Source organism: Artibeus jamaicensis, unplaced genomic scaffold (assembly GCF_021234435.1).
Source record: "Artibeus jamaicensis isolate MK-2021 breed Jamaican fruit bat unplaced genomic scaffold, CSHL_Jam_final scaffold_2693, whole genome shotgun sequence".
NCBI classification, from domain to species: Eukaryota; Metazoa; Chordata; class Mammalia; order Chiroptera; family Phyllostomidae; genus Artibeus; species Artibeus jamaicensis.
This window is the reverse complement of record NW_026522033.1, coordinates 596549-610420: the sequence shown is the minus strand read 5'-3', so window position 1 is coordinate 610420 and position 13872 is coordinate 596549. Positions and strand designations below refer to the sequence as shown.

General features: G+C 40.4%; 1 protein-coding gene across 2 annotated transcripts; it reads right to left on the bottom strand.

Annotated features, from left to right (window-relative positions):
- Positions 1-263: 263 nt before the first annotated feature.
- On the bottom strand, positions 264-8473 carry LOC119059973 (leukocyte immunoglobulin-like receptor subfamily A member 2). 2 transcript variants are annotated; one of them, XM_053656683.1, is made up of 6 exons: positions 8394-8473; positions 7910-7945; positions 7421-7684; positions 6893-7192; positions 6575-6622; positions 264-725 (listed from the first exon to the last, which is right to left on the bottom strand). In XM_053656683.1, the coding sequence occupies exons 1-6, from the start codon at positions 8425-8427 to the stop codon at positions 535-537; spliced, it is 873 nt and encodes a 290-aa protein (XP_053512658.1). In that variant the 5' UTR covers positions 8428-8473; the 3' UTR covers positions 264-534. The 2 variants fall into 2 exon arrangements, with proteins under 2 accessions (XP_053512658.1, XP_053512659.1); XM_053656684.1 differs by lacking the exon at positions 7421-7684.
- Positions 8474-13872: the final 5399 nt, after the last annotated feature.

The window sequence follows — 13872 nt, the reverse complement described above, 5'->3', positions numbered from 1 at the left end:
TATTTTGAGAGGCAGCCCTCCACTCGGCTGTCCCTTCCAGTACCAAGTGACTGACGACAGTTCTGAGGAAATGGTACATGTAGCATCTGATGCAGACGGGAAGGATGCTGGTGTCCAGCATGACTGATAGAAATCAGGTTGTATTAATCTTTCCAGGGTCATATCTAATTTTGCACATTTATGTAATTACTGATTTCAGGTTAACTGAGGAGATGACTCAATAATGTCCATCTGGTCATGTAGTGATTAGAAATAAAGGACATTTTATTACATAAAAGTGGAAGACAGTTTTAGAGGTGTGGACTGAAACAGCCATGTGTGAAGGTCCCTCATGTCACAGGGGTGAGAGAAGAAGGGGGGTCATTACAGAAAGTCAACAAGAAGGCAGAGAAAACAGACATTTAATGGAGGAAGAGACCTGCACAGGGAGCACTCAGACACTCTCTGCACCTAATGCTTGTTCACTGCCCTGGACACATCAGCAGGTAGTTTTCCCACCTGTGGTCGGACTGTCCTTCATCTCCCCCTGGGTCATCAGATGGGCTCCACAGCTCCCACATTCTGAACGGTGCCTTGTCCCCTTTGTGCGCACGTTCTGGCTGCATTGGAGACACTTCTCTCACTGTCTCGAGCCTGAAACAGCAGCACCCCGAGGACCACCAGGACCAACGCAGCCACGCCCATGCGGATGAGATTCCCCACTGTGTAGTCTTGGGCGCGGGAGGCTAGGAAATGTGGACAAGAGGTGGCAGAGTTCAGGGCAGGCCAAAGTTACCCCAGGATCCAGGATGTCCACCCAGAGCACCCCCATCTTTTTTTCTGTTTCTTTTAACTTATTTATATGTGTATATATTATTGATGCTATTACAGACGTCCCCCATTTGCCCCCATTCACCTGGCAAATGTGTTCCCCTCTGCTGGCCCTCCCCACACTGCTGTCTGTGACTATGGGTCATGGGTGAATGTTCTTTGGCTGATTCCTTCCCTTTCTTTCAACCCATCCTCACCTTCCCCACTCTCTCTTACAGTTGTCAGTCTTGTTCCATGTTTCTATGCAGGGCAGCTGATTTTTAAATTGGATCGTTTGTCTTCTTGGTGCTAAGTGTATAAGTACATACTTCATATATTTTGGAAATTATTCCTGTATCAGATGTATTATTGGCAAATATGTTCTCCCATTCAGTGGGTTCCTTTTCATTTTGCTGATGGTTTCTTTTGCTGTGCAGAAGCTTTTTAGCTTGATGTAGTCCCATTTGTTTATTTTTTCCTTTGTCTCCCTCACCCTAGGAGATATATTGGCAAAAATATTGCTAAGAGCAATGTCTGAGATTTTACTGCTTATGTTTTCTTCAGGGATTATGAATTTTCAACTTACATTTAAGTCTCTTATTCCTTTGGAGTTTATGCTGCTGTATGGTGTAAGTTGGTGGTCTATTTTTATTGTTTTTGCATGTACCTGTCAATTTCCCCAAAATCATTTATTGAAGAGACTATTTTTTCCTCCATTGTATGATTTTGCCTCCTTTTTCAAGTATTTATAGACTGTACAGATGTAGACTGATTTCTGGGCTCTCAAGCTATGTTTCACTGATGTACATGCCTGTTCTTATGCCTGTTCTTACTCTTCAAACAGTACCAGGCTGTTTTGATACTGTAGTAGCTTTGTAGTACAGTTTGACAACAGGTATTGTTATCCCTCCTACTTCTTTCTTCTTTCTCAAGATTGATGAAGAGATTAGGTATCTTTTTTGGAACCATCTAAATTTTTGGAATTTGTTCTAGATCTGTGAAATGTACCATTGGTATTTAATTTTTTTTTATTTTTTAGATTTATTTAATTATTGTTCAAGTACAGTTTTCTGTCTTATACTCCCAACCCTACCCACCCCCCCCAGTGCTCCCCACCTCCCTCCCATTTCCCCCACCACTTTAGTTTTTGTCATGTGTCCTTTATACTTGTTCCTGTAAACCATTGGTATTTTAATAGGAATGACACTCTATCTACAGTTGCTTTGGGTAGTATGAACTTTTTAATGATCTATGAACATGGTATGTGCTTCCACTTATTTGTATCTTCATCAGTTTCTTTCTTTGGTGTTCTATTGTTTTTGGAATGTAGGTGTTTTACTTCTTTGGTTAAGTTTATTCCTAGGTACCTTATATATATATTTTGCAATAGTGGATGGAATTGTTTTCTTGCTTTCTCTTTTTGAAAGTTCATGATTGGTGTATAAACATGCCACCTATTTATTAATTTTGTATCCTGCTACTTTGCCAAGTTTATTGATTAGGTCTAGTAGTTTTTTTTTTAAATATTTTATTTATTTATTTTCAGAGAGAGGGGAAGGAAGAGAGGAGAGACTCGAAGGCGAGTAGTTTTTGATGGAGTCCTTAAGATTTCCTATGTGTAATATAATGTCATCTGCAAATAATGACAGATTTCCTTCTTCCTTTCTAATTCGGTTGTCTTTTATTTCTTTTTATTATCTGATTGCTGTAGCTAGGACTTCCAGTACTATGCTGAAAATAAAGTGAAAGCAGACATCCATGTCTTGTTTCTGATCTTAAGGGAAATACTTTTGGTGTTTGGCTTTTGAGTATGATGTTGGCTATGGGTTTATCTTACATGGCCTTTATTATATTGTGGTATGATTGATCTATTCCCACTTTGTTGGTTTTTTTTTAAATCATAAATGGGCACTGGATTTGATCAAATGCTTTTTCTGCATCTATTGATACAATGATGTGATTTTACTCTTCATATAGTTTATGTGATGTATCACATTGATTGGTTTAAAAATATTTTACCAACATTGCATCTCTGGAAATCCTGCTTGGCTGTGGTCTTTTTAATACATTGTTGGATCTGATTTGCTAATATTATTGAGGGTTTTAGCATCTATGTTCATCAGGGATATTGGTGTATAATTTTCTTACTTAAGTGTGTTTATCTGGTTTCAGAATTAAGATGCTTCTGGCTTTGTAAAAAGAGCGTGGAAGTTTTTCCTCCTCTTGAATTTTTAGAGTAGTCTGAGGACAGCAGGTGTTAGTTCTTTTTTATATGAATGATAAAATTCACCTGTAAAGCCATCCAATTTAGGACTTTTCTTTGCTGGGAGTATTTTAATTAGTGCTTCAATTTCTTTGGTTGTTATCAGTCTGTTCAGGGTTTCTGATTCTTTCTGGTTGAGTTTTGGAAGATTGTATGTTTCTAGGAATTTGTCCATTTTGCCCACCTCTTTCAGTTTGTTGGCAGTATTTTTGTACAATCCCTTGCATTTCTGATATCAACAAGGGGTTGTGTTTCTCATCTTTTACTTTTGATTTCACTTATCTGGGTTTTTTTTTTCCCCCTGATAAGTCTGGCTAAAAGTTCATCAATCTTGTTTACCTTTTCAAAGAAGCATCTCTTAGTTCCATTGATCTTTTGTATTTTTTTTTGTCTCTATGTGATTTATTTTTGCTTCGATCATTATTATTTCTTTTCTTCTACTTACTCCGGGCTTTTATTGTTGTTCTTTTTCCAGTTATTCTAGGTGTAGTTTGAGACTGTTTATTACATATTTCCATTGCTTCCCAAGGCAGGCTGGTAAGGCTATTACCTTCCCTCTCAAAACTGCTGTCACTGTGCCCCACAGATTTTGGTTTGTTGTGTGTTCATTTTCATTTGTTTCTGAGTAATTTTTTTATTCCTTCCTTGAACTCATTGGTAACTTATTCATTGTTTAAAAAGATGCTGTCTAGCCTCCCTGTGTTTGAATGTTTTGGGGTTTGTTATTGTAGTTAATTCCTAGTTTCATGCCCTTGGGATCCAAAAAGATGCTTGGTATAATTTCAGTCTTTTTGGATTTGTTCAGACTTATTCATGTCCTGACATGCGGTCTGCCTTTGATAATATTCCATGTGCGCTTGAGAAGAATGTTTAATGTCTTGCTTCAGGATAAAATGTTATGTAAATATCAATGAAATCCATTCATTCTAGAGTGTCATTAAGTAGTATTATGTAGTGACCTTCGTTGTCTCTTGTTACAGATTTTGTTTTGAAGCCTTTTGTCAGATATAAGCATTGCTATTCCAGGTTTTCTGTTTTCATTTGCATGGAATATTTTTGGATTTCCTCACTTTCAGCCTGTGTGAATCTTTTGTTCTGAGGTGGGTCTCTTGTAGACAGCATATATATGGGTCGTGTTTTCTTATCTATTCAGCTACTGTATGTCTTTTGATTGGATCATTTAATCCATTTACAGTTAAGGGTATTATTGATATGTACTTATTTATTATCATTTTTTAAAACATATCTTTACTTTCTCTCTTCCTTATCCTTTTTTAAAGTAGTTCATTTATCATTTTTTTGGCAATGCTGGTTTTGGGATAATAAACATTTATATATATATATATATATATATACACACACACACACACACACACACACATGTATTTGTCTGGGAAGCTCTGTATTTCTCCTTCAGTTTTAAATGATAGCCTTGCTGTATACGGTAGTCTTGGTTTCAGATACTTGCTTTTCATTACTTTGAGCACATCATGTCAGTACCTTCTGACCTAAAGTATTTCTGGTGAAAAATCAGCTGACAGCCTTATGGGAGCTCCCTGGTGGGTAACTGACTGCCTTTCTCTGGCAGCCTTTAAAATTTTTTCTCAGTCTTTAACTTTTGCCATTTTAATCATGATGTGTCTTGGTGTAAGCTTCTTGGTTCATATTAATTGGGGATTGGTGTGCTTCCTGAACTCATGTGACTTTTTTTCTGCATGTTAGGGAAGTTTTCTGCCATTATTTCTTCAAACATGTTCTCTATCTCTTGCTCACTCTATTGTCCATCAAGTACCCCTATGATGCAGATATTCTTATGTTTCGTGTTGTCCAATTTTTTCTTAAAATATTTTCATTCTTTTTAATTATTTAAAAAATTTTTGCTGACCTTTTTTATTTGGTGTTCTTTTTCTACCTTGTCTTCTAACTTACTGATTCGACCTTCTGCATCACCAACCTACTTTTAATTTCTTCCAGTGTATACTTTCTTTGAAAACAGGGAGGCTGCTTTATATTTTATATTTTTATCCTTACCCAAGGACATGCTTATTAATTTAAAGAGAGAAGGAAAGGGAGGGAGAGCAAGAGATAAATATTGATTGGTTGTCTCTTATGTGGCCCAACTGGGGACCAACCTGTAACCTAGCCATGTTTCCTGACCAATAATTTTACCTGTAAACTTTGAGTCTATTGGATGATGCTCCAACCAACTGAGCCACATCACACAGGGCTCAACAGTTCTTAATTCTACACAGAATTTACTTCCTTGTCTGTGGAGAAACTGAGGTTCAGAGGAGGGAAAAGAGTAGCAGGGGACACTGTGAATTTGTTGCAGAAATAGCTCTCATGAGTTTTGTGTCCTCAGCGAAGTACAGGGATGAGCCTCCAGAGAAGAGGTTATCTGATGATCTCAATCACTTAGAGAAGATTGAATGAGTGTCCTCCCTGTTGGAGTCGGGAGACCTCCATCAGGAGAGCTCTGAATCTTAGATGCTCTCAGGAGTAGTGGGCACGGACCCTTGACAAATGGTATCAATGGACCCTACAGATGTTATTTGCCATCCACACACTGCTTACCCTTCTGCTCTGGCCAATGGAAAAGAGCCCCATCTCCTTTATTGGCTCTCTACCTCCAGCCATCAGAAGACCTCTGTTTATAAAAATGTATTTATTAATTTTTAGAGAGAGAGAGAAAGGGAGGGAAGAGGAAGAAAGAAGGAGAGAGAGAGAGAGAGAAATTGGTTTGTTGTTCCATTCATTTTTGTATTTATTGGTAGATTCTTATGTGCCCAACCAGGGATCGAACCTGCAACCTTGGTATACTGAAACAACACTTCCACCAACAGAGCAACCTAGCCAGGGCCAGAAGTCCTCTTAAAAAGCTGACTCTGTCTCTGTTAAATAATATTGGGCTGGCCAAAGTGTTTTTGTTTTTTAGTAGTTTCCTTATGATGGCTCTAGTACTGTTTAGTTGTCTTTAACTTCATTTGAAACAATTTTGTTAGATTGTATTGTGACAGTTGTCGTATCAGTGTGCATTTAAAACAAACTTACCAAAACTGGTAAAATTTGTGCAGCCATTTTAATAATGAAGATGGAAGATTTCCAGCATATTATGCTTTATTATTTCAAGAAAGGTAAAAATGCAACTGAAATGCAAAGAAAAAAAAGATTTGTGCAGTGTATGAAGAAGGTGCTTTGATTGAATGTGTCAAAAGTGGCTTGTGAAGTTTCTTCATACCATTCAAATTTTGTCCAAATAATTCTCTGCTGTGGGGCTGTCTCATGCATTGGAAAATGTTGAGTAGCAGCCCTGCCTCTATCCACTACTAGCTAATAGCCTGAGAGAGCTGATATACTCAAAATATCTAAGTCAACAAAGTCAGTGGTGAAAATGAAAAATGTGGCTTTTGTTTCATGAAAAAAAAATGGACTTTTTGGCTAACCCAATATTTTTACTCCAAGTCTGAGAGAAGAGGAATGAAAACTTGTACTTTGAATTCTTTATATACACCAGTGACTCACCCTGTGTAGGTCCCAGGTCTGTGGGTCTGGTGGAACCATCAGGTAATTCTGCAAATGGAGACAAAATGGGCTGGTTTCATGATCTCCACTCAGGGTCTCTGTGCACAGACTTGCAATGACCCACATGCCCACACAGGCCTGAGCACAGGGTAGGAGGGCTGCAGGGTGGGTGAGGGGTGAGGGTGACCTCACAGCTTCCTGTCCAAGAACAGGGTGTTGACACCCCCACCTCCTTATTTGCCCTCTTTCCTCCCACCCCCCTCTAACTGGACATCATCAGCCTCACATGGGAACATGAAGACAAACAAGCTTGCTCACCTTTGACCTCAAGTTCTAATGAGTCACTGGGGCGAGACCACACATAGGGGTCATCGTTGAAGGCACCATAGCACCTGTAGGTCCCTGCCTGTGTGGAGTTGACAGGGCCCCTGTTGAAGATGGCCTGGCACTGACTGTCCTGGCATGTGGCGCTTTGATTCTGGATGGTGTGAAATTCATCTTCTTTGACGAGAATAAATCTATCAAACTTGAATTTCAAGAAACACTTCAATGTCACTTTGTCTCCTGAAGCCACCACAGTGCCACTCATGCTGCTGAGTGAGGGTTTCTTATAAGCTCCTGAGAAAGAAAGTTCAGTGACAAAGGGAAGTCATGTACATTCATTGTCCTTTCTGTTTCCCAACAAGAGATATGACTCTGGGTTCTGGACACTCCCTGCCCCACTCTGAGGAAAGCCCTCTCTGCACCACCCTGGTTCCTTCCTAGAGACCAAGTCTTCCTGTCTGAGAGCCCAGTTCTCCCCCTGCAAAGGGTCCCACCTGGCCCTGCTGCCTGTGTGTCACTCACCTGTCAAGACCACTGGCAGGGGGGCACTGTGTGGGGACCAGAGTTCTCTACTCCTGTAGGAACAGTGGTACAGTCCTGTCCAGTCTAGTTCGATAATTTGGATATATAAAGTGGATGTCTTAGCCTCTTTAGGCTCAGGTCCTCCCTCTTTAAATATCTTGTATGCTCCAGCTTCTGCAGGTCCCCAGCACTGGATGGTCACATGCTTACCATAAGGAACTATGGATCTGGGATGAGCTGTGATATTAGGTTGGGGTAAACCTCCTAGAAGAACAGGTGAGAAATGTACAGGTGTATCTGTTTCTCGTGCCACTCCCCACTGCCTCCATGCTTACAGCCACAAGGTTAAAGCAAAGATGCCTTTTCCCAGGAGCCAAAAGAGCTGATATCTAGCCAAACCCAACTCAGTCTTTGGAACTCAAAAAAAAAACTCACTTCATAATTAGAAAAGAAGATAATAATAAAAAATAATATAACAAAAATACTTACCTTTCTGAGCCTGTATGCTCTGACCCAGAATTAGCTCTGGAAGAAAAGAACAGATGAGAACAACTGAGACTTAATTTTTTTTTCATTTGCAGTTCACATTCAATATTATTTTGTATCAGTTTCAAGTGTACAGCATGGTGGTCAGACCATCATGTACTTTATAATGTGTCCCCCTGATATTTCCAGCACCCATCTGACACCTACACAGATATTACAATATTATTGACTATATTTCCTATGCCATACTTTATATCCCATGACTATTTTATAGCCACAAACCTGACCTTCTCAATGCCTTCATCTTTTCTGCCCAGTCCTCCAATCTCCCTCTCCTCTGGCAGCCATCAGTCAGCTCTCTATGTTTATGGGTTCCTTTCTGTTTTGTTTTCTTCATTTTTATTGGAGAACAGCCCCATCTTACAGAACCACTGACCTACCCCCTGTAGCCTTGTTTTTGCACTCTGACCCTTCTGCCCAGACTCACCAAGACAGAGCAGAGTAGGCAGGATCAGGGACATGATTGACGGTTCAGCTGGCTGCTTGCCCCAGCTATGCTGCAGTATGAGGCACAGATTTGCCTTAATCTATAAGATTAAGGCAACAGGAAGTGGTGCAGTGGCCTTGGGTTTCACCCCAGAGTGAAAGAAGACATTTCACAACCTCTTCTGGGTGAGTCTTGCAGATGCAGCTCAGCCATGAAGATGATAGTCATCTGACTTTCAGAATGCTATCTATCAACTTGGTCCCTATTTCTGTCCCCAATTCCTCAGGAGCACTTCATCTTTCTGTTTAAAGTGCACAGTGAGTGGGGAGCATAGATAAAAAGCAGATCAGAAGTAGTTCCCAAGATGGGCTCTGAAATACTCTGTGAGCTCATGGCTCTTGATTCTAAATGCCAGGGTGTGCCTTGCCACTGTGCTCATAAAAAGAGTTCATCTAATATGATTTTGTATTTTCTGTGCTCCATTTCAATCTTTTTTTTTTTTTTGTAGTGGATGGGGTAAGATAACCACAGGGTAAAGAAGAGGAAATAAACAATTTCCAACCTGAAGTCTGCTCTGAAATACTGTGTGAACTCAAGGTCCTCTTTTGTCAATTCTGTGTTCCATTCTTCATGTATGAAATGGCAGGAATGACAATGAATTCCTGAGAAGTGCTAACAGCTGAGTGTGCAAAGTGTCCCAGACAGATCTCCCTGGAGGGGCCATTGTGGAACTATCATTTGTCCTGTTGCTGTGTATTTCTCCAAGGTGCTGTTGGTATGAATTCTGTCCCTGGAACTCAGTCAACATTAAACCTAAAGGAGATATCCCATTGGTTGAAGTCACACCTTTGTCCTTTTCTAAATTAAATGAGCTGGGGTGGTGTTGGTTAATAACATTATAGAGGTTTCAAGTGTGTCATTTTCTATAACATCATCTGTATATCGCATTTTGTGCTGACCAGCCAACATGTAGCTTCCCTTTGTCACCGTGGTTTCGACACCCCTTCCTTCTGCATTCTCCCCGATCTTTATGCCCCTTCACCTTTGTGCTTAAACCTGCGCACTGGTGGAGCCTTCATCAAGTTCCTCCAGGTTCATCCCTGCTGTCACATGTGGCAGGATTTGGAGAGCTTATTTCTTTAAAATGTTTTTAATAGATATTTTATTTTCTTTTTTCAAAAAATTGAGTTCAGTTGCAATTGTCTCAACTTTTCCCCTGTTGGTCTCCCCTACCCTATGCACCCTCCATCCCATTCAAAATTATTTATTTATTTATATTTAGAGAGAGGAGAATGAGGGAGAAGGAAAGGAAAGGAAATATTGGTTGCCTCTCATACACACCCCGACCAGGGCCTGAACACAGGCATTGAACCACTGACTTTTTGCTTTGCAGGATGACTCTCTAACCAACTGAGCCACACCAGACAATGCCAGACAGCTCATTTCCAAGCAGGTGATTTGAAGGGTGGTTTTTCTTTCTCCCTCTTCACATGATAGTCTTGTTCATGTTACTCACTTGCCCCCTTAAGAGACCCCTGGCCTGGCTTAGATCTGTTCTGACAACACGGGACATTCCTGTTAAGGCATTCTCGATTGTGGCTTCTTATCAGTTCATCCAGTGCTCTGTTCTCACCAGGTAGTTCCTCTTTTTCATATTTAACCACTGTTTCAGGCTCTGTCTACCCCATCCAAACTCACTTATTCCATTGGAAGCCTGTCTAAATCTGTCCCTCTCCTCCTGCCACCTGTGAGTTCTGTGAACTTTGGGGAGGAGTCACTCAATATTTCAGTCAATTTCTTCAGTTGTAAACAGGGATGTTAAGTGTAAACACATTTTATAGGGCTATAGGTGATTAAGTGAAATAAGGTAATAACTGGATCATGGTACCTATGAATCCATCAATGTGTTTGTGGTTATTTTGCCTTCTAGTTGATTTTTGTGAAGCCTGGAATATGTGTTTGTGAATAAGCAACTGTATACTTTAATTTATGCATTTGGTGATTGATTCACTTAGTTAGCTGCGAGTTAGTTATTCACTAGTAGTGCAAGAAGATACTGACTGTCATCTTGTCTTGATTTGAATCTTAGATCCACTGACTATAATTCTGTAACTGAGCTTTAGTTCTTAACATCAGCCAAATTGCTGATGATAATAGTACTTTCCTCATAAGTTTTATGAGGAATAAAGGATGTAGCACATGCAAAGGAATAGTTTGCTCAGTAATTCAATTATTATTAAAGGTAGTTTTTCATTTTAAAATTGATTGTGGATACTTTCTTTTCATTGCACAGGCTGCTCAATTGTCCTGTTAAAATGTCGCGTGGTGCTGGATACCTGGGAGCTGGCTAACCTAAGCTGCTTCTGTCTTATTCTGGGGCATGTGGTTGATTTGCAGAAGTCTCACCTGTCCTGGGTGCCTATGAAAATATTCCTATTCCTTATCAGATGTGTTCCTGATAAATGCCATTTTTAGTTTAATGTATGCTTGGTGTTTATGGATGAGATTAATTATAAATATACATGCTGGATTGGTATTGCAGTATTTCTGAACTTTCAGGGTGAGTTTTGAAAAGGCATGACTGTTTGCTGAGTAAAGGAAGTGATGGCTTGCGGGGAGTGTTTTATGTGTGAGTATAAAAGCAGCAATGTGGAAGGTACCTTTTACAAACTGTGTTGATTTCAACTGAATTCCCCTTTGTGGGGGCTAATTGATAGATATAGTAAACATAATATTCCCAAACATCACATTGTCCACCTTAAATATATGCAATTTCCATTTGTTAATCAGATCAATAAAGCTGGAAAGAAAAACAGACTTGTAAAAGAAAGATAAGCCTTTTGTTTTTTACCGACTGGCTTATTTCACTTAGCGCCATATTCTCCAATTCCATCCATGCTGTCCCAAAAGGTAGGAGTTCCTCCTTTCTTTCTGCTGCATACTCACCTATAAGAGGAATGTAATGAACAGAATAAACTAACGAATAAAATAGAACCACAGGCATGGGAACATGAAACAGCCCGAAAGTGATCAGAGAGAGGAGGGAGGGGGATAATGGTGGAAAGAAGAGGAAGAAACTCAACAAAGGACATGTGTGAATAACCCATGGACATGGACAACGGTGTGGGAATCAACTATGGGAGAGGGTGTGGGATGGGCAGAGGAGGACAATAGGGGAAAAATTGAGATGAGTGTAATAGAACAAAAATAAAAATGATTAAGTAATAAAAGAGAAAGATAAACCCAAATGTTTATAGAGAAACTAAAGAAATAAAATCAGATATTGGAGCGTTTAAAGATGTCCTGGAGGTTCCTAAGACTCTCCTCATTTCTTTGAATTCTCGCTTCTTCACTATTTTCTGTTTGGCCATTATTTGCTTTCTTCTGGTCCACTCCATTGATTTGAGTCCCAGTTTCCTTTTCATCGCTATGGGTTTCCTGTGGAATTCCATTCATTTCCATTAGTTTAGCCTTCATATGTTTCTCTAATTTGTGGCTATAATCAACCAGATCTGTGAGGATCCTGATGACCAGTGTTTTAAACTGTGCGTCTGAGAGTTTTGCTATTTCTTCGTCGCTTAGATTTATCTCTGGGGCTTTGAGGTCTTCCTGCGACATTTTTGGTCTGTTCTGGCCCTTTAAATGTGAGAAGCGGCGCCTTGGACTCCCAGGTCGCTGGGTTGTGACGCTGTATGTGGGGGCGTGGTAAATGTTAAAGGGACTTATCGAAGAAAAAGAAGTTAAAGAAACATGAACAGTGAAAGAACAACAAGCTCACAGTTATTAACAACCACACCTAAAACAAAAGCAAACTAAAAGGACAGCTAGATCAGGAGTGGAAACATAGAAATGAAGATCTCAAGGAGGGTTAGCAACAGGGGAGTGGGAGGAGGAGATGGGGGGAGAAGGTACAGAGAATAAGTAGCATAGACAGTAGATAGAAAATAGATGGGGGGGCAAGAATAGCATGGGAAATATAGAACCTAAAGGACTTGAGACACATGGACATAAACTAAAGGGGGGTAATGGTGGGGATGGGGGGGCAGGGTGGAGGGGAATGAAGGGGGGAAATAGAACAACTGTAACAGCATAATCAATTTAAAAAAATAAATAAAAAAAAGAAAAAAAAGAAATAAAATCAATCTGAGAAAGAAACATCACTTGGTTGCTTCCTGCATGTGTTCCAACTGGGGATGGAACCTGCAACCTAGGTATGTACCCTGACCAGGTATTGAACCCACAACCTTTTGGTATATGGGAGATGTGCCAACTAACTGAGCCACCTGACTAGTTTTCAAGTTTTTTTCTTCTGGGGGGGAGATGGCTTTCAAATTGGCAAAGGAGTCAAAATTAATACACATAAAAATTAATACGAAATAAGTCAAGCTAATACGCACTGAACTATCTTATTTAAATTTCTGTCATATTTAAATGTCAATCTAAATAAATATCGTCAGCTGTAGAACAAGTGAGGTTGGCTGTTTTGATCTATCAATTTTTTTTTAATTTTTAAAGATTTTATTTATCTTTAGAGGGGAAGGGAAGGAGAGAGGGAGAGAAATATCAATGTATTGTTGCCTTTCATGCATCCCCTGCTGGGAACTGGCCTGCAGGGAACCTGCCTGCAACCCCAGTATGTGCCCTGACTGGGATCGAACCGCGATTGTCTGGTTCGCAGGCCCGCGCTCAATCCACTGAGCTACACCAGCCAGGGCTGATCTATCAATTTTTTAAAGATTTTATTATTTTCTTCTTAGAGAGAGGGGAATGGAGGGAGAAAGAGAGGGAGAGAAAGATCAATGTGCTAGGGAAGATGCATCAGCTGGTTGCCCCCTGCATGCCCCCAACTGGGGAACCTGGCCTGCAACCCAGGCATGTGCTCTGACTGGGAATTGAACCTGTGACCTTTTAGTTCACAAGCCAGTACTCAATCCACTGAGCCACAGCAGCCAGAGCTATCAATTTTATTTAACATAGAATGTGCACGCATTTCAATATAACTGATATGATGGGAAGAAGCCATTAATTGCAACCTCGTCAGTGGTTCTCAGGAGGGGGCTAGTTCATTTTCCACGGGACACTGGACACTATTTGGAGACATTTTGGATTGTCACAACTGGAGATGCTACTGACATCTGGTAGGTGGAGGCCACAGATGCTGCTGAGCACCCTACCGTAGACAGGACAGCTCTCCATATGAAAGAACCACCCACTTTCAAAGGCCAGCAGTGCTGAGGTTGAAAACCCTCACCTAGATGGTCTGAGAACCGGATTGAACATAAGAATCACCAGGGAGCTTCTGAAGGCTCCTGGTTCTCTATTGCCTACTCCAGACCAATTCAATTAGGATCTCTCCATGAAGAGGGCCCAGGTCCTTTCAATGTGAGTCTCATTTGGAAGGTTGACAAGCACCCATTGGTGATCAGAGGGGTTATTCCACCAGGGCAGAAAGATCGGCTCCCATGGGGGTGCCACAGGC

Bases quoted from the DNA above. Each gene is read 5' to 3' on its own strand.
- LOC119059973 (XM_053656683.1), bottom strand. From the start codon at position 8,427: ATGTCCCTGATCCTGCCTACTCTGCTCTGTCTTG. The intron at 6,623-6,892 runs GTGAGCAAGCTT...CTCCATTTGCAG, and splicing joins ATTAGAACTTGAGGTCAAAG to AATTACCTGATGGTTCCACC. The intron at 726-6,574 runs GTGAGTCACTGG...CACATTTCCTAG, and splicing joins AGACCTGGGACCTACACAGG to CCTCCCGCGCCCAAGACTAC.